We start from the raw sequence: 27,273 nt of genomic DNA on the forward strand, positions 1-27,273 counted from the left end.
GAAACATGGAAAACCAAAAAAAGCACAGATTGGTTCAACAATACAATAATTATCTCTGTGGATCAGAAATGAAAAGCAGCTAACAAGACTGAAGCTATGGGCCTAATGGGTACCTTGTCTGGAGGCAGGAAGTAGTTTGCCTCCTGGCCTGGATTAAGGGGGTAAAAAAAATGCTCCACTAAATATGAGGGGAGCCATATTCACTTCTTGGTGACAAGTAAATGGGGGCTTCCCCAATTGTGAAAGGGGCTAAAGATGAAAACATTTGTCAAACCAGTGCATGAGGTTATGCAATTAGCCCCCCAAAGGTTAGGGAGGGAGGAGATAGGGACACAACTTCAAAATCAGGAGCCGAAACTAGTCACCAGCTAGGTCTGTGACTGGATACGCAAGATACTTTATGTTCACCTCAGAACATGACTGTTGGAATGATTCTGCACCCAGTAGAGTAATCTCCAAACTGATGAAGAGGGAGCCATGGGTACAGTGGAGAGAAGGGGGGAGTGGGACTACAGAATATCAAGGACGATAAATATGTATTAAAAGAGTGAAAAGATAGGTCACGTACAAAGACTGACAGACTCATAGCAGCGATTTCATCAATATAATGAATGAGAGAAGACAGATGATCAGAATCTTCAAAGTGTCAGATGAAAATGGTTTTATACTCAGCTAAACTGTCATTCAATTTTGCAGACAAAATAAAGACATTACTATTTACATAAAGATTAAGAATATGCTACCTACAAATCCCCATTAAAAGGACTGTTAAAATAAGGTATTGTACACCCAAAAAATTTTTAGAAGGGTAGATCTCATGTTGTTTTCTTACCAAAGGGGGAGATACGGCTTTTAGAGGTGATAGATACATTTGACTGTAACATGAGTGTGTACATATGTCCAAGCTCACCAGATTGTATGCATACATTAATTATGTATGTTTTTTGCATACCAATCATACCTCAATAAAGCTAGGGAAAAAAATAAAAATAAAAGGACTGTTAAAGGAGGTACCCTAATAAAAAGAAAAGTGAATCCAACAGATAGAAATTTGATAAAGGATATACAGATGATTACAGAAATTGATAACTTGTCACTAAATTTAATTATCCATTGATGAGTAATGATGATAATTATAACATTTTAATAGAAAAATAAAAATCTAGACTATTATGCCAAGAGAGAAGACATTGAAGCAGGAGTTAAAGATGTGCTGGATTACACATTCTATTCACTATGAATTTAGAAATACTAAACTGAGCATCAGTGGAATAGCATGTAAGGAAATGAAAGAAAGGGAAAAAATAAATATAAACTGAAAATACAAGATGAAGTTACAGTAAATGTTAGTAGATTAAACACCTATCAAGAGGCACATGTAATCATATTTTTAAAAATAAAAACCTAGTTATAGACTGCTTATAAAAGAAACAGCAAAATTAAGAAAAGAAAAGAAATAGCAAGAATAAACAAATAAAAAACCATACACACAAAAGTGCCACACAGAAAGACTGAAAATAAAGGAATCGAAATACTAACAAAGTTACAGCTCTGGTGACAAAACTTGCATAGAAATAGGAAATACTTAGGGAACAAAATTAACAACTTTGAGATTTACAAAGAATGCTTATAAAATTTGACTAAGTAGTAAGTCACAAATAAATGCTAACACATTTTAAGAAATTGATGTCATAAAGATTATCCTTTCTGAACAAAAATCAATGAAGTTAGAACTCAAAAGAAAAAAATTATTAAAAAGTTCTCAGATGTTAGGAAATTTACAAGTACATTCTAGAATATCTCACTGGATGGAAAGAAATTACTTAGAATTGAAAAACAGGGAGGTATAGGTAGAATTTGGATGTAAATTTATAGCTCTAAGTGTATTACTAAAAAAAAGAATAATAATAAATTGAGGTAAATATTTTCTGCAGGAATCAGAAAAAGAGTATCAGAGTAAATAAAAAGCAATTTGAAGAAATAGGGATAATTAATCAGGGGCAGAACTTAATGGAATAGTTAAAAAAAAAGAAGTAAAAAGATTTCTGAAATTCTGAAATAAGTCACCAAAATACACTTGAGGTTGCAGAGAACTGAACATTTTATGTATTGCAGGAGATTTTAAGTAGCCTTCTTGAAAGCAATTTGGGCATATCCAAAAAGTTAAAGAAGCATCAACTATATTCATATTCTAACTCATTGAGTACACATTTGTTCCTTTTTTTCTTTCTTAATTTTTGATGTTTTTTAATTATTTATTTATTTTTAATTTTTTATTATTATGTTCAGTTAGCCATCATATAGTACATTAATAGTTTTTGATGTGGTGTTCAACGATTCATTAGTTGTGTATAACACCCAGTGCTCATCACCACAGGTGCCCTCCTTAATACCCATCTCCTGGTTACCCCATTCCCCCCTACACCCTTCCATTCTTTAACCCTCTGTTTCCCAAGAGTCCAGAGTCCCTCGTGGTTTGTCTCCTCTAATTTCTTCCCATTCAGTTTTCCCTCCCTTCCGCTGTGGTCCTCCATGCTATTCCTTATGTTCCATATATGAGTAAACACATATGATAAATGTCTTTGTCTGCTTGACTTATTTCACTTAGGATAATCCCCTCCAGTTCCATCCATGTTGATGCAAATGGTAGGTATTCATCCTTTCTGATGGCTAATACTCCATTGTATATATGAACCAGATCTTCTTTATCCATTCATCTACTGAAGGACATCTTGGCTCCTTCCATAGTTTGGCTATTGTGGACATTGCTGTTATGAACTATTTTTAAAAATTTTTAAGGAGTTATTTGTTTATTTGAGAAAGAAAGGGAGCAGGGGGAAGGTCAGAGTAAGACGGAGAGAGAGAATCTCAAGCAGACTCTCCATAGAGCTTGGATCTCAGTGCAGGCTTGATCCTATGACCCTGAGATCATGATGTGAGCTGAAATTGAGAGTCAGACACTTGACCCACTGAACCACCCATGCACCCATTGATATTATTTTTAAGGTAATAAAACATAAATACAGTTGTGTTTTCCTACTGATGCCTTCTTTTTACTATTTCTGTGTCATTCACCCCAGTTTACATTGTGGTGTTTACCATTCCTATGCAATTTTAGTACTTAGAAGAAATATTTAACAACACTACAAACAATAGCATTAATGTAGACATTTAATTTTCAATATAGTGTTTCTGAGATTTTTTTTCCATGCAGCTCTAGTTCTGATAGAGCACAACAGTAAATGAAAGTGACACTGTTTATCCACTCACATACCCACACACATTCAACTTCTTACAGTTGTGCTCTACCACCACCGTGTTGCAATTAACTGCTGTCTGTGACTTCCGTTGTGCCTCCAGGCTTGTGTTTCTTTGGGCTTCCGTATATATCTGAGAGTGGATCTTTCTCTTTTATATCAGCAGCATTTGATGGTTTGAACTCATCTTTCTTTTGAAACTCTTCCTCACTCCTGTAACATCCCCTCTCTGATTTTCTTTATCTTTTCATTGGCTCTTCGCTCAGTGTAACAAATTGGGCCTCCTTCAGATTCTGACTTCAATTCTTTGTCATTCTACACACATGAGTGATCTCATCCCAGCTCAAGTTTTCTACTCTCTATGCATGGATGGTTCCCAATTTTATATCTTTATTCCAGATTTTCTCCAAATCCCAGTCCCTTAAGTACAATACATACAGAGCATTTCCACTTGGATGCCTCAGATGCACATCACATTCAATGTTTACTACTGAGCATGTATATTTAAAACTATATTAAATATAGTTTAATATTTAATATTTAATTTAATTTAATATAAATATTAATATTTAATTTAATTTAATATAAATATTAGTATTTAATATTTAATATTAAACAATATATGCAGTCTATATTGCTGTCATTTTTTCAATTATTTTAGCTAGAAACTCCAGGATTTCCCCTGGCTTCCATTCTCCCTCACTTTCTGCATTCTCACTTTTCCTCTTCTTCACCCTCCCCTTCCAACCTCTGCTCACTTCTCTGGCTCCTCTCCCTGGCTCCTTCTCCCCTCTTTCCTTCCCCCCTTCTTCTCCCCTTCTTCCTAGTCACCCTGCTTTCATTCCTTTCCTTTATACTCTAGTCCTTGCTTTCCTGTCCTACTCTTTTATGTAACATCAACAACAAACACAGAAATATCGGAAGAGGCTACCACATTGTGAGTTTTATTCTTGAAATAAATATCTTCATGTTACCATTTACTTTTGTGACTTTGCACAAAATCCTGAATCCAATATCTTCAATTTTCTTCTTCTTTAAGATGGGGATAAGAATAGCACCTAAACCACAATAATTGTGAAGATTCAATCCTGGTATTTGCAAAAAGATTCAGGGCAGTGCAGGCACATGGCAAACATTATATATCTTCCAGCTGTCATTGTTTTCTATTACTGTCTATTATTATTAGAATGTCTATTATCTGTCTCCATTTTTCACTAGAGACTTTCATTTCACATGAATTATTAAGTAATATTTAAGGTGTTTAGTCTTCTGAAAAAAAGAAACGAGATTTTAATGAATTTTCTCAGGTAAAATTTTAATAATTGAAAGCTTTAAAATTCCCTTTATAAAGTTGAGTTTAATTTTCCAGGAAGGAGAAAAGATCTTTGTGGGAAAAAGCCATTTGTGGAGAAACATTCCTAACAGCTCTGTCAGATGGAATTGACTTGACTATAAAACATTTAGAAATTTTGTGGCTTGGTTAAAGTATTGGTAGTTTGAAATTGACAATGATGTGAGGCTTCACACCGTGGGAACTGGTAAATGCTACAAATCAGGGACCATTAACTAGCATATCACTGTATAGTTTTGCTAAAGACCAGGATCATTATGAAGTTTCATGGAATGAGAAACCATCTTACTTTTGGTTTTAGTATATCATGGGGGTAAATTGTACCTGCAAGATTTACCAATTACTATATAGATCAGAAGTCACTGTACTAATTACCTGTAACTTGGGTGTTACCATCATCATTCAACATCAAAGGAGCTCCCTTTTTATATTTTGTACTTGCTCCTTTGCATGTTTATCTGTGTTTTTAAATGATTAGTAAACAAATGAATTTTTGTAACCATTTTATAAAATAAAAGTATTTTCCAGTAGAAAAGAAATATGTATATATATATATATATATATATATATATATATATATATATTTATTTATTTATTTTTAAAGATTTTATTTATTTATTTGACAGAGAGAAATCACAAGTAGGCATAGAGGATGGCAGAGAGAGAGGGGGAAGCAGGCTCCCCGCTGAGGAGAGAGCCTGATGTGGGGCTGGATCCCAGGACCCTAAAATCATAACCTGAGTTGAAGGCAGAGGCTTAATCCACTGGGCCACCCAGGCACCTCAGAAATAAATATTTAAAAGAAAAATTCCCCCCATATTTTAGAGCCAAGTTAGTGCAAATTCAGAATTTAGAGTAATTCTTCACTTTTACCTACTGCATCCCAATGGGAAGATTTTATTAGGCTCTGGATACTTGTTATAATAATGAATTATAATTCCTCTTTTGAAAAACTATCTCATAAACTGCTCAACTGGCTGCTTGGCTTTTTTTCACTTACCTAGTGAAAAAAACCACACTGTAAGATCTTTTTGAAACTGACTAGTTCGTGGGTTCCACTTCCTGTTGTGAGGAGTAAGATGTATCTTAAACTCACTGAAGTTCTCAAGATTGTTTTCATTCTCTCATGTAAACCAAGGTAGGTTTCAAATTCATACACACCAAGTGAAACTGAAACTCCTGATGATTTGTTATTTCTATAATATATACTTTGTTTCTGGTCGGGGGAAACAGTTTGAACAGTTAATATAGATTTTATAATAATTTGTCTTAGGGGAAATATGGTCAGAGGAGGGTATACTCAATGACTAAACTCCTTTACCCTCCTTAAAAAAGTCTGAATAAAATCATTTTTTGGTATTAGATGCTCACCATCCTTCTGCCTGGAGCACCCACTCTCACCAGCCTAGGCACAAGAATCTAGCTAACACTGAGGGCTGGTCTTGGCAAAATTGGGACAAAACCTACAGTTTCATTTGGGCTTTCTCTGGAGCCAGCCCTAAGTTTGGATGCAAGATCTGGAGTGCTCCCAATCCCACTGGAGCTCAGAAGGGGCGGATGGAAGAAATTCACTGGTTCTCGGTGAGGCAAGATGGTCTGAGCGCTGCCTCCCTTCACAGGTTCTACAATTCTCCTCTTGACACTTTCCTTTCTTTTGTTCTTCTGAGAGTTGCTATTTTTGTGGACTAGTGTGATTCACCTTGTTCTTCTGGGGCCAGAACCATTTGGGAATGCTTCTGTTCCCACATTTAAATTTATTTACTCTCTTCTTTGCCTTTAGTCCTGGCTCTCACCTAAGTTTTGTTTGTTTGTTTGTTTTTTTAAAGATTTTATTGATTTATTTGACAGACAGAGATCACAAGTAGGCAGAGAGGCAGGCAGAGAGAGAGAGGGGGAAGCAAGCTCCCTGCCGAGCAGAGAGCCCAATATGGGGCTCGATCCCAGGACCCTGAGATCATGACCTGAGCCGAAGGCAGAGGCTTTAACCCACTGAACCACCCAGGCACCCCTCTCACCTAAGTTTTAACTGTCCAAATGATATATGTATTTGAGCTAAAATTTTTCAATAGGTACTAACTGATTTCCCTGATCTCAGATAATTGCATAGTAAAAAGACCCCAGGAGACCACTTGAGGGAATGGTGGGAATTTTAGACCAAGATGCTGGTCAGGGTGGGAGAGATTCAGGGAAGTGGAGCTGAGACTAGGACCTTGGTGTCATCCTATGCTTAAATTTTAGTCACGTGTCATGACTAAAAAATCTATTCTTGCCTAAAAATTAGGGCAGTTACTGCCTTTGTTATGTCTTGTGTCTTGCAAGGATGGATTATTGATGACTTCAGGGATAAAATTTTATTCTAACATTTGTAAAATAAAAAGTCAGTATGAGATTTCCCAGGAAATATAATTTAAGCACATTAACTTTATCAACATTGCTGAAGGAAATACAAGTCCTACTTATTCCAAAAATGCTGAAACTTTTGTTTATTAGTATGAAGTATTTGCTTATATCTGTAATAATACAATGTTTTTTAGTTTTTGGAGCATTTTCATATACAATCCTGTTGAATATCTATGACACCCATAGGATTAGAATTATTAGAAATATCTTGCTTTTGCAGATGAGGAAGTGGGCTCTTAGTGGTAAATCAACTTTTCCCTGCATAATAACAGCTACTAATTATGACAGCAAGGAGTTGATTTCAGGCCTCTGGATTTACAAATCCCATCTTATTACCCCTATATCATATTCCCTCTTCACACATATAGAACAATCTACAATAGCTGGTAGATCGATAGTTAACTATGTAGAATATAGTAGCCAAGTGCCTCTACAGTAACATTAGAAAATGTTGTATTATGATTACATGCCAACTATGAGAGTAGCTCTGCAATTATGCACAGTGTTTTCGAATTCTCTACTTGTAAACATATAAGATTAAGTCTTTTAAATCTGAGTAAATTCAGCTTAGATATTGTGGAGAAAAAGTGAAACTTCTTTCATCTAAAATGTCTCTATGCACACACATACACGAGGTCATTTGAAAGCATTTTTTGTTGTTGTTATCTATTTTTGCTGATAGTCTGATCTGACACAAATGGTTTAAAGTGTATTGTGAAAGATGTGTACTTCAGATATGTTATCTTATGTCTGATTTGAATATTTGAAGAGCTAGCATAACATAGAAGTTGAAATTAATTTATTTTCTCTAAGACATGTGAGAAATATCCAGAGACGCTTAAAGACAAAATGAGTAATTTAAATCTGGCTGTAGATAAGAATTTCCTGATAAGTAGAGTTGAGAGTTGCTTAGATGTCACCAAAAGAGGTTGTAGAATTTCTTTTTCTGAGATATTTAATTCATGGGGTCTATGCATCATCTTATGCGGGGGCAGGGCCATGGATTTAATAATTTTTTTTGGATTTAATAATCTGATGTGAATCTGTAATATTGTGAGATCACAGTTATCTTCCCAGTTTATTGAAATAATGGGTGTTATTTAGAAATTGCAGGAGAAGAAGCAGGATCTGGTTTTCTTCTTTTTCTTCTTCTACACACACACACACACACACACACACACACACACACACACACACACTCAAAGGGGAAATATTTCACTATTTTTAAGAACTCCAGTGCACATCATCCTGTCCTAACTGAAGTGATAGCTCGAAAGCTGCTTGTGGTGGAAACAGGAAACATTAGTGATAGATGCCGAGTTACGGGTCTTTGTATCTTTCTTCAGGTTCAGCTCAACGTCTACCGATTCTAATTAGCACATTTTGTGCCTCAGCGAGTAGCTCCCCTTTAGCTCTGCTTGGAGTTTTTTTTAGCTTCCATCCTGCTCATAAACACTGCCACCCCCTCCCTCCTTCTCTCTTTACAAATGTTACAACACAATCAGAAATTTCCTCTTTTCTTTCCTTCCTGCATTATCAGCAGGTTCCCTTGCGTCAGAAGCAGAGAAAGAAAACTCAAGGTAATTAGATCTCTTTTGTTTCTTTATCCCCTTTTTGTGTGCCTGTGTGCGTGTGAGTGTGGGTTTTCTGTCCGATGCTTTCTTTGGGGTCAGATTTTTGTCTGTCTTAATGCTAATATCAGAAGGTGGATGGCAGATTAAATTTTTGGTTATTTTTGGATCGATTATAAGAAATGACGGCATGCTGTTCATTTGGATTAATCCCTCGTGGTATGTCAATAAAGCTTAGAAAAGCTGGCACTGAGTCGGGAAGTGGCTGTGTTTAGGTGGGCATTAACCCTTCTCCATCTATTGCATAATGACTGCTATTATTTTGAAAGGAGCTGTGTTAGGGCAATGATGTTCCTGCCAGCCTCACGATTTTAATTTTTTCAACTTATTCTTGTTGAATAATATTCTTAGACTAACACTTGCATTCTAGTCTCACTGTTTCTTTGGTCCTATCTTGTACCTTCTAAGCACCAAACGAATGATTAAAAATAAAATAAAGAAATTAGTCTTTTTTTTTTTTTTTTGCATTTACTTTGCATGTATTTTGGTAAAAAATCCAATTCCCAACAGGTAAACAATTAACAGTTACCTTTCACTCTGTCACATAAACCAGGATAATATGTTACCTACCTCTTCATATAATTGTTGCAGGGTTCTTCACGATGAGTCGGAGGAGGATATCCTGTAAAGACCTGGGACATGCTGACTGCCAAGGGTGGCTGTATAAGAAAAAGGAAAAAGGAACTTTCCTGACCAACAAATGGAAAAAGTTCTGGGTAGTGCTGAAGGGAACATCACTATACTGGTACAGCAATCAAATGGTGAGTCTACTGTCTTCCTCTCCTTTTCAGCCGTTTTGACAAGGGTGGATTAAAGACCACTGAGGAGCAGGCGATCCCTATGGGGAAGTTCATTTTTTATTTCTGGGACTTGGAACAGACCTAACAAACAAATAAGTTCTAGAAACCGTTCCTGATTCAAGAGATACGTAGGTTATTCTACTGTATTTTATGCAAGAGAAAAATCATCCTGCTTGACTCATCTTTTGTTGGAGAGGGGTGTCCAAATTTATATCCTTCCTGAAGGAGGTTTTCAGTGTCTATTAATGTTACTATTCCATGACAAAATTTTAATCATTTCAGGATTTACATGGGCAGCGCTTTATATGGAAACTTTGTGTTATTCAGATTTCTATGAAAAAAGGGCATGAGCTTTAAGACATATTAAGGTTGTAAATTGATTCAGTCCATAGAACATATTTTCATTTCTCCTTCTTTACTATGTTTTCCTCTGCCCTTCTTTATTGAGTGAGTTGGTTTTAGACTCACTAACCTGCCCTGGGTTGCTTACTGTTGGCTCTTATTCCTTGGCACGCTAAGTGATGGCATTAAAGAGGGATGATCAGACAACGCTTGAAGAAAGTTGCCTAATTTATCTTTAATTAGCAGTACCCTTCTGTGGTCTGCTTCACAGGCTAGTTTTCTGTTGGGAAGAACTGGAAATAAAGTTATTGTTAGAAGGTTTGCTGATCTTTCCTGGCTGGAAACATTTTAAGGACAATGATGTTGTTGAATATGGAATGAATAGGGACTTTTCATATAGGAATTTTCTCCACTAACCCCCAATAGCCAATTGCCGATCTCAGGAGAGCTGGAGTTTCTTTTGGGGTCTGGTGAAAATCAGCAATGGATGTCCTTTCATCAGTTAAGGGGAATTTACCTAGGGACTGCCCATAAGCCAGAACATTTTTTTTTTTTTTATGACACCATACATCTAAAATGGTTTGTGGATGCCTATCACTCAAGCAACAGAGCTTTAGATCATGTAACATCACGAACATAATATAAGTTCTGGGTATAGTTTGTGGGTAAGATTTTTAGTAGACAAATTTACATTCATTGACCATTAATAAGAAATTTATGTTACCCATGTGCCCCTAGGCACCTGTCCTGTAAAGGTTTGGTAAAACTGAACCCAAATCCAACTCCAGTGCTCTGGAATAAGCAATCTCCCTCCCACTCCCACGCTTCTCTCTCTACAACCCCTCTCCAGCCCTGTTCTTAAGCTTATTGCTTTGGTTTCACCTTGTGCAAAACATGGTGTTTTGAGTTCCATAAAAATGTATTTTTTCGAGGTTCCTTTGAGCTTTAACAACTTTATTGAAGATTTGGGAGGGCTGCGAGAAAGAACCACCTTGCAGGGTATGCGGTGTCTTACTATGTCCCTTCTCTCCTTTTATCTCTTCTTCTGGATACATCCATCATCTCTTGTCTAATGTGGAGTAGTTTTACCCAGTTTAAGGCAACATGGGGCTGGGATCTCACTTTCTATCCTCAGGAATTGTTCCTAAAGGAACATAGCTTATTTCTTCAGAGGAATTAAGGTCAATATAAATTTCTTCCTCTTGTTTTGTATTATTTTGGACTTTTGCTTTTGGGTAGTTGTGGTAAGTGATAATCTGAATCTTTTATAAAACAGGAGGACTTACTGATACACCTTCTAATACCCTCTGGGAATTTCCAGAGGCTGTTGGAAGGATTAGGTATTGATGAGGCATGGCACATCCATGGTAAGTAACAAACTCAGATATAAGTATGGCATGAATTTTCTCAAATTATTCAACAAATATGTTCTGAGGAGTGCTGTCTGTCTTCATAGAATTTAAAGGAAACCCCCTTTGATTCACACATGGGTACAGATTTGGCCAATGTGGCTTCATTGTCTCATTTGTCTAAAGCTCTCTTCCAGGAGGAACTTAGAGGACAGTTACCTATTTGGGGTGTTAGGAAACTCCTGCTTTCAGAGGGAACAGAAGTGTGGGCTGAGACGAGATTGGAAAAGAGGAAAAGGAAAGAATACCAGACACACTTAAGAACCCAGTTCTCACTTGCCTTCACTCAAATCTATAAAGCAATATTTGGGTAACAAATCATGTATTTGAATAGAGTTAGATTAGCAACATTGAAGAGAGAATGAGTTTACTGTTATCTGGACTTGGAATTATCCTAATAAACTAGTGGTATGTAAGAGAAGGACCTTCCAACTCCTTAATTCTATGACTCTGTTATAGAAGAATTCTCTTTCTTTACACACACACATACACACACACCCACAAGAGTGGGTGTGCATGCATACCCTGACATTTTAATTATATGTTTGTTATGGGGAAAAAAAAGGCTACTCAATGAACAATTAATTAACAGTCATATTCCTAGTATCTGTGTGAATGTCAACTGTGAAATAAGAGCCAAACACATGTCCTCAAGCTAAGAACATTTATTTACTTTCTGCCACCCAAGGAATTCAGATTCAACAAAGTAGCTCCCAAGTCACCTACACCTAATGAACAAACCTCTCATTATTCTCCGTTCCCTATTCTTTATTCTTTCTTCCATGGCCTGATGCTGGGAGGTAATGGAGCCAATAGCCTCCCAGCAAGAACCACCTTTTATCGAATGCCTACTCTTATGCCAAGGGATATTCTAGGTACCTTTCACACATGCTCTTTCTTCTCAGAAACACCCTCCGAGGTAGTAATGATCTCCAAGTTGGGAAGGCTGAAATGCAGGAAGATTGTGTGCATAGCTCCCAAGAGACACAGGTAGTAAGGGGGGAAAACAGACCACCTTGAGCTCCTTTGACTCCGCAGCCAGGCTTGTTACCATTGGCCAGCCTGACCCCATGCAGACACTGGGATAAATGACCCAGTAGGGTTCTGGGAGCAGCTCTAGAGGTGGAAGCTAGGGCAATTCTCAGATGAAACTATGGCGATCTTGTGGGACCCCTTTGCTTGTCTCTATTGGTCTCTGACTCCTACCTGAGGAGAGGCGCCACCCTCCCCATCCTGGACGCCTCTCTGTTGTACTGCTCCCTAGTGATGGATGCATGGAGTACCTTCTTCCTTCATGAGGCTTTGATACCTCAGACAGCCCCACCCGGATTTCCTTGAGAAAGGTCAAGTCCAGACACTCCTCTGCCATTTTCACACCCTGTATTACATGCTCAGAAAGTGCTACAGCACGCAAGAGTGCGTGGCAGGTCTTGCAAAACCATATTTAAGTTGTACAGCCATAAAAATTCAGACTGTTCACAACTCTGCATTTGCAATTGCACAATTGTTTACCCTTTCCCCTGGGATAAAGTATAAATTTCTTCCCTCACTTAGGAGAGTCTCCTGTACTGTATCCTTCTTATTTTGCCCCCTGCCCCTTCACCACCCAACCTTCAACTACAGAATTAAAAAAAAAAATCCCTTGTTAGCATTACATAGGCTGACACTCTCTTTAAGCCTCTGTGCACATGCTGTTGCTCTGCTCAGAAAATTGTCTATCTCCATGCCCAAAAGTCTTTCTTTCTCCCACAGAATCCCGCTGGCCTTCTTATCAAATTTTAACTTAAGTAGCCTTTGTTCTACGTGGTCTTACCCTGTCCTCTGACCTAAATCAGAGTGGCTCTGCCTGTTCCTATAGCAGCATACGCTTTTCTCAGTTTTATACTCCTCTTTCTCTTTTGCACATGTTTGTTAGGCTTACTGATTTCCATAATTGTTACTCTCTGTAGGGCAGGACCACAAGTATATCATTAGTGCAGTGTCTGACACTTACTAGGCACTCAATTAATATTTGTTGATTTCATAAACTATGTAAGGGTTAGGAATCATCAGCATTTACATTACCCCTGGGACATGTGAGCAATGGGGTGGATAAAGACTGCTTTTGATGGAAAGTGATTTTCCAGTAAAGAGATTTCCACTTGTAATCTTGAAAATAAAAATGCAGGAAAAGGTGCAATTTGAGATACACTAGGAGGGCTCCATGGTCCTAAGTGGGTCCCGTACCTCTGCTCCCATTTGGGGACATTTTATGAGGGGCTATATATTTTTTTAAAAGATTTTTTCTAACCATGTCCCCTGGTTGTAAACAAGGGTCTCTTGATCAGGATCATCAGACTGGGGGCGGAAACATAGACGGAGAGATGGCAGATGTCCCAGGAAACGCCCCTGCACACTAGCACTTTACCTGGATATCAGGCACAGCTGGAGAAGTTTGGGACCAACTTCTCTTTGGCGAAGGAGAAGCAAAATTCTGAGTTACTGTTTTCCTTCAGGCGTGTTACTACAAATTAGTGACAAAATAAGTCCTTAAGATGTCATTACTTAGTTATTAAAACTGTCTTACTTTTTTAAGGTTTTAGATTTTCCCATTTTTGCTGTAACTTAGTTTTCTTTTCTGAGAATTCTTCACTAAAATCCTGCTTAGTTCCCTGGGAAAGGTATTTTGGATTTTATTTATACCCAGACAGATTATAAAGTAAATGCATATTATATAACCCATTTAAAATTAGTAAGGTTCTGAAATGTTTCTATTCAGAGAGCATTTACTCATCTCAGCGATGTATTTTCTTGCTTTATCCAGAGTGTGTGTGGACTGTTAAAATACATCAAGGGGACATATACATTACGCTGGCATACGACTTGGATGCATTGCCTAAATAATTTAGGCTTTAATTAACAAAGCATAGTTTAATATTAGTTACAGAGAGTAGACTTAAAACATTTTCTTTTTAAGTGAACCTAACATGAAAACTTTATCATCCATCCACCTACTCACCCATCTACCCGCCCACCTACATATCCTTCTACCGGTATTATTGAGGTCTTAAGAATAATTTTGGCTAACAGTTGTAAATGCAATTGTAGGAATAAAAAACAAGAGTCTACATTTCTTGTATTAAGAGCTTCTAGAGTAGTAGAGAAGAAAGAGCTATATAAATGACATAATCAAAGAAAGATTGATTAAAAAAATGCTCTGAATTGAGCAGTACTGATGAATTCTGTAAATTCTAGGGTTAGGAGAAATAGTCTGGGCCAAATGTGAGGGAGTTCTGTCACAGTGATTTTTTTTTTTTTAATCTCTGGAAGTTTCTCTCTCTCGCTCTCTTTTTGTCCTATCTAAAAGGTATGTTTTTCCTCCCCCTTTTTTTTAAAGAAAAAAATCATTTTCCAAGCTACATGATTTCCTTGGTCAAAGATTTCCTTTATGAGGTAAACATAGTTTTTACCAATCCGAAAACATTATTTCTGTGCATTGCAGTGAAAATAGAAAATTTTCAGGGAGAAGGTTCTCTTAAGATCTGCCTTGAAAGACAGTTTTTTTTTTTTTTTCTTTTTTTTCTTTTTTTCCCCTCCAGGGAAGAAGAGTAGGGGGTTGGGCATTCCAGTTGGGAGACTATGTGAACAAAGGAATGAAAATATAGATGAGCAATGCCAACCCACTGTGTGGAGCATTATATTGAATTCCCATAACCTAGCAAGACAAATATTATTATTCCCATTTTTCAAGGGAGTTTACTGAAGCTTAGGGAATTTAAGTAACTTGCTCAAAGTCCTATAAGCAGTAAATGGCAGAGCTGAGATTAAAAAACGTGATCTGCCAATACCAAGGCCAGGCTCTTTTCCCTGGGCTGCTTGGTGTCCCCCCTGAGAGGTGAGACAGGGCCAGTACACGAGGGCATCAAATGCACTGTGTAGGAATGTGGATTTGGTCCAGTAGATAGTAGGGAGCCACTGTAGGTTCTTGAATCTGAAAATGATCTAATGAAATTAGCAAGTGAAAATACTAACCTAGCAATAGTAAATGAGATGTATGGAGAATAAAGGAGCTTCCGGAAGGTCAGTTAGATATGACAAAATGCAGGCATTGAGATGGGAACTCCTAGCCTGTAGTAGACACAGCAAAAATGTGGGACATGTTTAACAGTAAGAAATGGCAAAATCTGTTGAGTGCTTGGATGTAAGACACAAAACATTTGAGGCTAAAATAAGAATGATTCCAAGTTTTGGAGCCTGGGAGTTTGAGAAAATAATATAAAAACTGAGGGAGGAAGAAGATGGTTAAAAATGTGAATTTCCTTTAGACTCATTGTCTTTTACTGTTTTGGTCTTTTACTCTTTCTTTTAGTTTTGTACATTCTTTGTATAAAATTACCAGAAACCTGTATTGTTTGTAGTTCAGTAACTGTTCATTGATTTCATTTGTTCTATTGCATCAACAACTCAAGGGAGGCTTGGGACTCCCAGACTTCACCTAGAAGAGATGAATTGACCAACTTTTTATCTCATGAGGACTAAGGAGGTTTGAGGTTAATATCTGTTTAATACATATTATGTAGACTTTTCAGTTTCTGAGACTCCAGTCTGCTTGCCCAGCAGTGACCTGCTTCCTCTCTCACCATCTGAATGGTTTCACATGCCTGTGAGTGCAAGCATTTGGGTCTGTATCATGTGTTTTTGGTCTTTAACTGCATGTACACTGCATGTGAATTTTGGAGGAAGGGATTTTTCTTGGAGTCAGTTTTATGAGAATCTCTATAGCAAACATCTAATCAGTTTTTAGATTAGGTAGAATTTACTTTTGCAGAAAATGATCCTTGAAAGCCAGAGTTTCTCTCTCTGTGAGACAACTCCTCTGGAAGTTTTAGTGAATGTGAAGTGTCTTTCTTTCAGATAAGAAAAATAAAGAATGAGTTCATTTTCCCTTGGAAAAACACACTGAAGTCTTCTGCACCTTTGATTAGCAGTCACCTATTAGCATAGATTCTGGAAAAATGCCTGCATGAGCTTACCATAGATTGGAAAAAATTTCTGAGGAATTTTATGAATACTTTGATCAGAGCTTATTATATATTTTTTTGTTCTTTCACCAATTACAGTGTAAACAGCTGAAGGTATATTCTTTACCTTTCTCATTTAAACTGTGTCACTAGAGCCTAGAACTGGTAGGCACAGAGTGGGGACCAGTATTTTTTGAGTAAATTACTTATTATATTGCTTAATCATCAGTTATATAAAGCAATGAATCAAAGCATTATTGAGCATCTTATGTTTTTATATCAAAAACTTATGTTAATTATACCAAAATGAGATACTTTATTAATAATGAGCCTCTAATTTATTTGAGCTTCATTTATTGTTAGTCAACAACCAAATTCTGAGTGTATCCTGAACAAAATTCCAATATTTAAAAATGTTTCTTCAGAGAAGGCGATTCAGACTAATTGTGTAAAATTGATGAACTCTTTGCCAGTATACGTTCCTAGAGTTCCTAGAGTGCCCCAAAGTGGAAATTGGAAGGTGTAATACTGACACAGGGCAACGTAGGATGTTTTAGCCGCTGTAAGTGAGCAGTTTACCTCAGGGTGACCACTCATGGGTGAGGATTGTTTACATACCACTCGAAAATCTGAATGTAAGAATAATTGAGGACATTTTGAATTCTGTTACTTCCCTTGTTAAAATTTCATGTATGGGGTGCCTGGGTGGCTCAGGGGGTTAAAGCTTCTGCCTTTGGCTCAGGTCATGATCCCATGGTCCTGGGATCGAGCCCCTCATTGGGCTCTCTGCTCAGTGGGGAGCCTGCCTCCTTCTCTTTCTGCCTGCCTCTCTGCCTACTTGTGATCTCTGTCTGTCAAACAAATAAATAAAATCTTAAAAAAAAATTTCAGGCATGTGGGAAAGATCTTTAAAGGGGACTTTGGTTTAATTTATTTATTGTCTCTGATGCTGTCTATTGTTGTGTGCTAACATTCATTTTCCTTCGTAGGTCCCGGAATGGATTTCTAGAACAATGGTCTTCCATTAAAGCTTTAGGATCAGCTCAGTCTATACTTGAGGCAGGCTGTTTTTAATAACTTCTTGTTGCCCAACTCATATGATGTGGGAACAATGACTTGTGTTGGCAATATGATGCTCCTTGAAAATCTTTCCTAACTTTACATAATCAATTGTGAAACACCAAGACTGTGAAATCCTTTGTTTCTTTTGTCTTGTTCTCAGGAAACAGTGATATGATTGGGCACTGCCAGTTTGGAAGAGGATACCAGACTTAATGGTGTAGGTTGTGTTGTAGGAGAGGACCATCCCCTTAGCTCACAGCACTGGCTGATATTCCCATTCAGGGGATGTGGCACTGTCCCTCCTCATAGGACTTCTGCACACATTTCCACACCTTCTCTCTGTTTTACTTGCTCTGTTTTTGATACAATCCATCTTCTTGCTTGTTGGAAATTTGAATTAATTTCAAAAATGCTTAAAAATCCTATAGAATAATATGTGTTCATTTAGAAAAATTAGAAAAGAAATTAAGCAAAATAAAAAAAGAGAGACAAGGAGGCAAACAGAAAGAAATAAATGAATTATGATAGTTTATTCATTTAAATGAATCACAGACTTACCACTTCCAGGTGATCACTTAAACATTTTGGTGTATATGTTTCCAATATTTTTCTAAGTTTTCCATATTTTTCTAAGTTTTCCAAAAATAAAATGACACTATGTATAATATTGTAATGATTTTCTCGCTAATCAATATATTATCAATATATGTTCATGTCAACATATATATATATATCCACATCACTTCCAATAGCTGTAATACATATAGTTATACAGTAGTTTACTAACCAATCCGTAAGTTTTAAAATCAGAAATGCCTCTTATTCTAAAACTTCTTAAAATAGCCATCAGGTGATGGAATACATAAGTACACATATATTAACTTAAAAATAAAGTGATCCATATTTTTAACTTACATGTATATGTATGTTTATATAGCTTTTAGTATGTGTATAAATATTAATATCTGTATAAATATATTGATATGTGTATGTGTATATGACTCATAAATTCTTTTAAGCAAGCAGTAGGAAGGTGGATTTCACCACATGGTATAAGGCAAAACATCACCTGGCTTTTAGTCTTGCAGTTTCTTACAAAGTGGGGTACTCCTAGGTCAGTGATGTAACTCTCTATGGATCCGTTTTCTTATAAGTATGCTTTGGCCAAGCGCAATATCTTTACATAATTCAGAGCAACTTTTAGAAGATCAAGTGCACTAGAAAAGATATAAAAAAAATCAAAAGAATACGCAAAGAAAGACAATTTTATATATGCTTAGGTGAAATGTGTTTGCATGATATCCTGATTTAGGGTTGTAAAAGAATTGGGCTAAGGGTTTTTAAACACCGGAAATGGTTTTTTCTGTCAAGAATGGCCTATCTTGTGCAGGAGATTCTAAAAAATGCTCTACTAACTCTGTGTAAAAGTTGGTTTTGAGCTATAAAGCAGAGGCATGATCTGGAAGGCCCTGGGGGATTTTTCAGCTCAGTGGACGAAGAATTCAGGTAATACATGATTTTGTGGTGAGGCTTGTGTGCATTTCCCAAGCAATAGCATGACACGTGGCCCATGGGATGAGCTGAACTTTTGGTTACAGCTGAGGATTTTCCTGAGAAGTCATTATTTGCAGATTTATCATCCCTATGGAGCAAGCCTTTTTAAGGGCCAAGGACCCAGCTGCTTCTACAGAATAGCTTACTGGTGAGCTCATCTGTCATTGTGCTGCTGTGTTTGGTCCCCCTTAGAGCACATTTCAGGAACATTTCAAAAGGACTATGCAGTGGAAATTAAAAAAAAAATTGACTATATATTTTTCAAGATTTTATTTATTTATTTGAGAGAGAGAGCAGGAGCAGGGGAAAGGGGCAGAGGGAGAAGCAGACTCCCCGCTGAGCAGGGAGCCCAGCCTGGGGCTCAATCCCAGGAACCTGAGATCATGACCTAGCCAAAGGCAGAGACTTAACTGACTGAGCCACCCAGACACCCCTAAAATACTGAACATTTTTTTAAAGGAGTCAGAATTTAGGAGAACATGTCTGAAACAACGTCTTCAAAAAAGACACAGGAAATAACATGCTATTGTCGAAGATGTCCGTGGATGTGGAGTCAGGAGGACAGGTTCTACCCTGATGCTGCAGCTAGTTAATAACACTTTAAGCAAACCGCCTGTTCTCTCTGCGCCTTCTTCCTTTTCTGGCTCTTCCCTGCGAAAGAGACGGTGCTCATTAACAACACGTTAACCATTATTCTCATACTTTCAGTCTTCTGAAGATTATCGTGGTAAATGCATTTCCTTTACTGAAAAATAATGAGTTTTGCAGTAATATCTTTAAAAAAGGTTTTAAATTTATTTCTTGTTTTTGAAGACTTGTAGTGAAATACACGTAACAGGAAATTTCCCATTAAAGACTTCTGTGGATATAGTTCACTGGCAAGGAGTATATTCACATTAGTGTACAACCGTCTCCAGAACTCTCTTCGTCTTACAAAACTAAAACTTTGTATTCAGGAAACAGTAATTCCCCTTCTCTCCTTTCCTGCATCCCTTACAAGCACCATTCTACTTTCTCTGTGTATTTGACTACTCCAGTACCTTCTATGAGTGGAATCACACAGTTTGCCCTCCTGTGACTGGTTTATTTCACTCAGCGTAATTAATGTCTGCAAGGCTCTGCATGTTGTGGCTTGGCTCAGATTTTCCTTTCTTTCTAAGGCTGGAATTCCATTGTATGTGCATACCACATTTTGTTTATCCACTCATGTCTGTTGATGGACACTTTGGGTTGTGTCCACCTTTCAGCTGCTATAGACATTAGTGTACAAATATCTGTTTGAAACCTTGCTTTCAGGTTTTTTTGGTTGTTGTTGTTTGTTTGTTTTGTTTTTTTTTTTTGGTTATGTTCCCAGGAGTGGGATTGCTGGATCATAGGGTAGTTCTATCTTTAATTTTTTAAGGAACTGACGCACTATTTGCTATAGAGGCTGCACTATTTGACACTCTTCTCCAGTACTGTACAAGGGTTCCCGTTTCTCTACAACCTCAATAGCAATTGTTACTTTCTGTTATTTTTTTTTTTTTGGTTTTAATTTTTTTTTTACTTTTTAAAGATTTACTTATGTATTTGAGAGAGAGCATGTGAGGGGGAGGGGCAGAGGGAGAAGGACGGAAGAGAATCTCAAGCAGACTCTGCACTGAGTGTGGAGTCCGATCTCACAATCCTGAGATCATAACCTGAACCAAAATCAAGAGTCGGATGCTTAACTGAGTCACCCAGGTGCCCCCTGTTTTACCTTTTTTATAATTTTTTTATAGTAGCCATTCTTTAAAAAAATTATTTTTTATTGTGTTAAATATTATCTCATTATAGTTTTTTTTTTTAAGATTTTATTTATTTATTTGACAGAGATCACGGGCAGGCAGAGAGAGAGAGGAAGGGAAGCAGGCTCCCTGCTGAGCAGAGAGCCCAATGCGGGGCTCGATCCCAAGACCCTGAGACCATGACCTGAGCCGAAGGCAGAGGCTTTAACCCACTGAGCCACCCAGGTGCCCCCTCATTGTAGTTTTGATTTGCATTTCCCTAGTGATTATTAACCTTGACCATCTTTTCATATTCTTTTTGGCCATGTGTACATCCTGTTTGGAGAAATCTCTTTTCCCATTTTTCCTCCCTTCTTTTTTTCTTCTTTCCTTCTTCCTTTCCTCTCTTCCTCTCTTCCTCTCTTTCTTTCTTTCTTTCTTTCTTTCTTTCTTTCTTTCTTTCTAAGACACCAGTCCTGTGTAGGTGGAAATTATTTCTAGGGTTTTAAGCCTTCTGAAAAGTGAGAGATGATGTGGACAGAGCCAGATCATGAAGGGCCTGTGTGCTCAGCATCTTATATTACAGAGAACATTAACACAAGACTCTTTTATATGGTGAAGTTTCTGTCTTAAATGTTTTTAAAATGGTATTTCAGAAGGCAATGACTATCTTCACCAGTCAGACTACCAGAAAGTTCACTAGTAACTTAATTTCTTTTAAACTATGATTCCATAAAAAGAAAATGGAAGAATATAGTAAGAATGTTAACTAGGAGAGCTGATTCACAAATCACAGGAGAATGCCAGTCACTTCTTGTTCACCACTGAAATGTGACCTAATACTATAGTGAGGTAGTCATGGCCTGGGTGGGACTTAGGAAGAAATAATGAAGAGGGATTATGGCACCAAGAGTTGGGCTGTTCATGAGTAGGAACCATGAGTAGAAATACTTCTGTGAGAGAAACGGCATCCTGTTTTAGATTCCCCAGAAGCAGACCCTGAGATGGGGATTTGGGTACAAGTAGTATATTTGGGAAGTAACACTAGAAATACTTGGAAAGGGAATGGGGAAGTGGGACAGGGTGGAAAGTTAGCTGGTGAAACTCTCCTTTGTGGGCAAATTATGACCAGGGAACTGAAGTCCAGTTCTGCTGGGGAACTCTGAGAGACTTTAGAAAACATGCATCTCTGAGTTTTCCCCCACAAGGGGCCGGGAGCTGGGGGTATTTAAACACTGAGTCCCATCAATCATAGCTGGAAGGCTCATCATGAGGCTAGTGCTTCCCGGGCAGTCATGGAAAGTCTGGTCAACCTGGCTTGGCGGTAAGGAGAAGGGTATGTGGCTGGCTTTCCCGCAGCATCTGCTACCAGTGGTCTGTGGTCTGCTTCCTTCTGAGGACTGTTTCTCCTCCTCAGAGCATCATCAGACCCATCATGATGATCGCCGGCAAAGCTTCAGTCTACTTCTATAATTCAGGCTGGGAATGTGTGGGTTCTGTAGGAAATCGGGCCTTGCAGTTTCTTAGTTAAATACATCTACCTAATGTTTTCTATGTGGAATATCTACTTCTAGGCATTTGTAAGAAGAGTCTCTTTGGATCAGAATCTCCTTATCTTCACAGGGTAATGTTAGATAAACTCAAAGGCAATAATATTTTAACAAAAACATAACCTAGGTAATGTATGAAGGATATAATGAACTTGCTAACATTATGGCTGTCCAAGGAATTTAAAATATTTTTAAAAAGATATTTATTGGGACGCCTCGGTGGCTCAGTTGGTTAAGCAGCTGCCTTCGGCTCAGGTCATGATCCCAGCGTCCTGGGATCGAGTCCCACATCGGGCTCCTTGCTCGGCGGGGAGCCTGCTTCTCCCTCTGCCTCTGCCTACCACTCTGTCTGCCTGTGCTCATGCTCTCTCTCTCTCTCTCTAACAAATAAATAAATAAAATCTTAAAAAAAAAGATATTTATTTATTTATAGCATGAGTGGGGGCAGGAGCAGAGGGAGAGGGAGACAGAGAATCTCAAGCAGACTCTGTGCTGTGGGGCTTGAGGCAGGGCTGAATTCCAAGACCCTGAGATCATGATCTAGCTAAATCAAGAGTCACATGCTTAACCAACTGAGCCACCCAGGAGGCCCTAAAATATTTTTTACAGTGATTAATCCGACACAGAGAAGACAAGGGAGAGCTAAGACATAGAGACAATTATTCAGAGGGTCAGCTGACAATGGACAGAATTAAAAAAACTTATTTTACTTCATCTTTTTCTTTCTGGATCATTCTTTGTCTTTTCTTTCTATTCCTTTTCCCCATTCTTATCATTGGTGCCTGGGAATTAATGGCAATAGAATCTTAAAAATTTTTTTTATCACTCTGCCTCTGTCTTAACTCTAGTTAGCCTCTACCTGGCTGTATCTGCTTTCTCGCTATGTGGACCCTGACCCAAGAGATCACATGCTCTGATTAAGATCAGACCGTCAGTGGCTTTCCTTGAAATATTCCAATTCTAAATCTGGGATTCTTCTTTGTGTGTTCATCGACTGTAGATTCTCTTCTGTTTTAGCTCCTGCTTGAGACTGTTCAATCTCCTATTTAGAATTAGTTAACTGATTTCTGGGTTCTGGTCTGAGTACTGTTTCTTTAACAATAATCCCATAACTTTCCCATTTATGATGCTCACCTAGTTTGGTGGTGAGATTAAAAACCAATCAGTTTCATGAATTCTGGCGTCCAGCTGTGGTCATTTCCCTCCACTGGCTATGACGGTAGTACCTCAAGGGCGTTTGTTAGCACTCAGTAAATGTGAGCTCTTATTAGATATTTTTCAAGTTTGTCATGTTTCTTAACAGGATTTCAGGCTTTGTCACTGCCAGGCCTGCTTGCCATATCTAGAAGAGAGGAAGACAATACAAAGGCAAACATTTTTTCTTGCTTCCCTTGCAGTGCTTGTCATAGCCCGGTGCTAATAAGCTCAGCTCTCGGCCTGTAGGTCCAGGTAACAGTTCAGAACTTGCATGCATTTCCTTTTCTGAAAGGAAGAGGGAGATGAGCTGCTTATCAGAACAGAGCAGCGCGGTGGCCTCTAACACAGGCAGAGAATGAGGGAGACTTTGGGTGCTGTGTAGTTCTTTTGTGTGTGTGGTGGGGGAAATGTTGGAAGAAACTACTTAAAACTATCTAAAAAAAATAGCAGTGTCTCTACTGAAAGTCCTCAGCCTATGTTCCACCAACTATGTATAGTCAAAATTCTGGGCTCTTAAGGTTTCTTGGAGTAGTTATTATAATTTGTGGGGGGGGGGGCGACATCACCATGTTTAGATTCAGTTAGGTTCATTTGTTTTTTAGGACTTGCTTCATTTAAAAATTTTTTTTCAAAAAATAGAAATCATCTGCCTCATTCCAAAGTCAAAACTATGCAACAAATTACAACCAAATAAGTCTTCCTCTTATTCCTATTTCTCTACCCTCTTTTCTCCCTCCTTTTGTGTTTGCATTTCCTGCATGGTTTCCTTCTACAAATATAAGCATGCATATTTGCAGAGGCATATCCTATCTCTTTTTGTACATAAAATACATTATACATATACATGTACATATATATATGAATGTACCTATTCATTGCATATGGATGCCACATTGTATTCAACAGTCTCCTGATGCTACACATTTGGATTCTTTTGTTATTGCAAATAACATTACCATGCACATGTTACTACACATATTTATTTAGGACAGATCCTGGAAGTTGTATTTCTGGGTCGGAGGGTAATGCTGTTTTGCCAGTTACTGACCAGTGTCCTTCCATTGGGCTCCATTTTGCACCACGACCAGCCATGTATGAGAATGACTGTTCCTCTGTAGAACTAGAGCTTTCATAATTGACTGTAGGTCCTCTTTTCTCTTTCCCTTGGTTTGCATTTTAGAGACTATAATCCAGATTTCTATAGTGGTCATCAGTCTGCGTGTACCCTGAGAATTAGGAACAACTGTTCAGGATAACATGAGAAAGTATGGCTCCGCTTAGAGCTTAGATTTTGCTTGTTTCCAGCATGCTGGGGGTTTCAGGGCTGAACTGAGCAAACCGTGGGTTTATTTGGAGAAAATGGAGTTTTGCACCTTCTCCTGATTCTGATATTCACTGGATAACCTCACTTACGTTTATTTTAACTCATTACAAGAATATTAAATATTCAAATGTAAACACAAAAACATCTTACAAAGAAACAGTTTTTTTTCTAAACTATTTTTTCCCCCTTAAGATTCTATTCATTTAAAGACCCACAATTTATTTAATATCAGGTTTTGGGGGGAAATGAAGCACTAAAAATACATATAGATTCTAAGGTACTTTTTGATTTCAGATTTACTAAAGTGTGAAAAATCAGGTTTCTTAGAATCAGGGAACTATGATTCCATCGAGAATAGAGAGATAATTATACTTTTTATTTTTAACCATGAAACATATAACAGTTTCCTATATCACACTTCCTTTGTTTCTGATTTGGTCTTCTTTAACCTATTTACTTTGGAATACATATATATATATCATATATACATATCACTCTTATTTTTCTAGGTCTATCCTTCTACCTTTCTGATATCCGTAGATACTTATGAGGTGATTTTGTCTATTTTGAAAAGTATTTATAGTGTGAAAGAGTCAAACATTATCGATGGCAATGGATACTGTTTGCATTTAAATATTAAAATTTGATGCCCCATTTCAATTAATTTTCAAAAATATGTCCAAAGTGTGGCAAATTCTATATAAAATATCTTTGTCTCTAAAATTCCTACAGTCCAAAACTGAAGCCATAATTTAGCTTAAGTTATAGAATATGGGAAATAGTAAACCAATTTTGTCTAAAGTTCGAACAAATCATATTGAGTCACCAATGGAAACATCTGAGACCTCATATTTACCTTCTTTCAAGTTTTACTGATACCCAAAGAGAAGGGAGTTCACTATGGTTTTCTATTCCCCAAACTTTCCTTGCATCTTGTATTTTTAAAAACAGTTTCATTGAAATATATTTGACAGATCATAAGATTCACCCTATTAAAATTTACAATTCAATAATTTTTGGTAAATTTACTGAGTGATGAAGCTATCATAATGAATCAGTTTTAAATAATTTTCATGACATCAATAAAACCCTTCATGACCATTTACATTAATTTTCGTTTCCAACCCTGACTCCAGTCAAGCCCACTATTTGCCTTCTCTCTACATTCACATAAAAGAATCCTACAGTAATATGTGGTTTCTTATTTCCGGCTTTCAGTCAGCAACATGTTTTCAAGGTTCATCCATCTTTTACCAAGCATCGATAGTTCACTAGACAATATTCCATTGTCTGAGTAGACCACACTATTTACCCGTTGATGGATATTTAAATTGTTTCCAGTTTTGGGTTATTATGAATAATGCTGTTACAGATATTTGCATGCACATCTTTGTGTGGGCATAGGCTTTCGTTTCTCTTGTGTAGATACCTGGGAGTGGAATTGCGGGGTTGTATGGTAATAATATGTTTATGTTTTTTAGAAATTGCCAGTTTTCCAAAGTGGCTTCTGCATCTCGTTTTAGCACTTTCTTTATTGTCAGAGGAAAAAGACAATGTTTCTGTCATTCATTCATGCATAAAACTCCTTTCTTTGCTTCACATGTATTGAGCACCTACACTGTCCCAAGTATTAATGATTTAACAGTAACTGACAAAATAATTTCTTTCAAAGAGCTCATAGTGTATTGGAAAAACAGAGAAATAGATAACTCAATACAGGAAGAGAAGTATAGAAGCATAACCTGTCTCTGGGCACAAAGAGGAGGACATTTATTTTAGACTTAGACGAACAGGGGAAAGTTTTGGAGAAGGTCACACCTAAGTTGATTTGTGGAGTTATATCTAGGGGAGTAAATTTGGAAGGGTATTATAAGTCTCAGAGCACAAGGGCTACCTGTCCTGCTTATAGTCAGAACCCTTTTACTCTGATCATCTTTATCTTTTTTCCATAGCAATTACAGTCCACCATGGGCTGTGTAATTTATGTTGATAAATGTGTTTATATGTCGAGCTATTGTCTGTTTTCCCCTCAAAGGTAGAGGTCTCTGTCTGTTTTGTCCACTGATAGACCTCACATATCTGACAGAGTGTGTGTTAGAAATAGGGTGCATAATAAATATTTGTTGAATAAACGAACGTGTAACTCTAACAGTTTTGATAAAAATGTGTACTTGATGCTGTCTAATACGGCCACTAAAGATGGGATCCCACTGAGATCAAATAAAAATTGCTGGCGGAGGTGGATGGACTCGTATGTGAGGAAGAATATCTCTGAGATTGTTGACTGTCGTACCAGACATGGAATAGCATTGTCTCACTTCAGAATTTAAGACAGACTTGGTAAGACAAGGTTGCACGGTGGCCAAAGGATGAAAGGATGGTTGGTTACATCTGGCAAGAAAACAAGATTTTTTTGAAGAATTTATTTATTTATTTGAGAGAGAGAGAGAGAGAGAGAGCGATAGATGAGCACAAGAATGGGGGGAGGCAAGGGACAGAGGGACAGGAAGAGAGAGAATCCCAGAAGATTCCCAGCTGAGCATGGAGCCCGAGGTGAGGTTTGCTGTCATGATCTTCAGATCATGACTTGAGATGAAATCAAGTGCTGGACATTTAACTGACCAAGTCACCCAGGCACCCCAAAAGAACAA

The 27,273-nt window shown here is 37.5% G+C and overlaps 1 protein-coding gene across 2 annotated transcripts in view; it reads left to right on the forward strand.

Moving 5' to 3' along the window:
• The window catches only part of LOC111158714 (interaction protein for cytohesin exchange factors 1), a 207,122-nt gene that overhangs the window by 125,480 nt on the left and 54,369 nt on the right, over positions 1–27,273 (forward strand). Inside the window, exon 1 of one of the 2 annotated variants that reach the window (XM_022520934.1) lies at positions 9,231–9,400. The exons of the other annotated variant lie outside the window; for it this stretch is intronic. Coding sequence (XP_022376642.1) covers positions 9,242–9,400 — 159 coding nt within the window. The 5' untranslated portion in view covers positions 9,231–9,241. Of the gene's footprint in view, positions 1–9,230; positions 9,401–27,273 lie in introns of those variants that run through there. 2 annotated transcript variants of the gene reach the window in all.

This window comes from Enhydra lutris, unplaced genomic scaffold, assembly GCF_002288905.1.
Source record: "Enhydra lutris kenyoni isolate GAN:26980312 unplaced genomic scaffold, ASM228890v2 scaffoldscaffold62, whole genome shotgun sequence".
Taxonomy (NCBI): domain Eukaryota; kingdom Metazoa; phylum Chordata; class Mammalia; order Carnivora; family Mustelidae; genus Enhydra; species Enhydra lutris.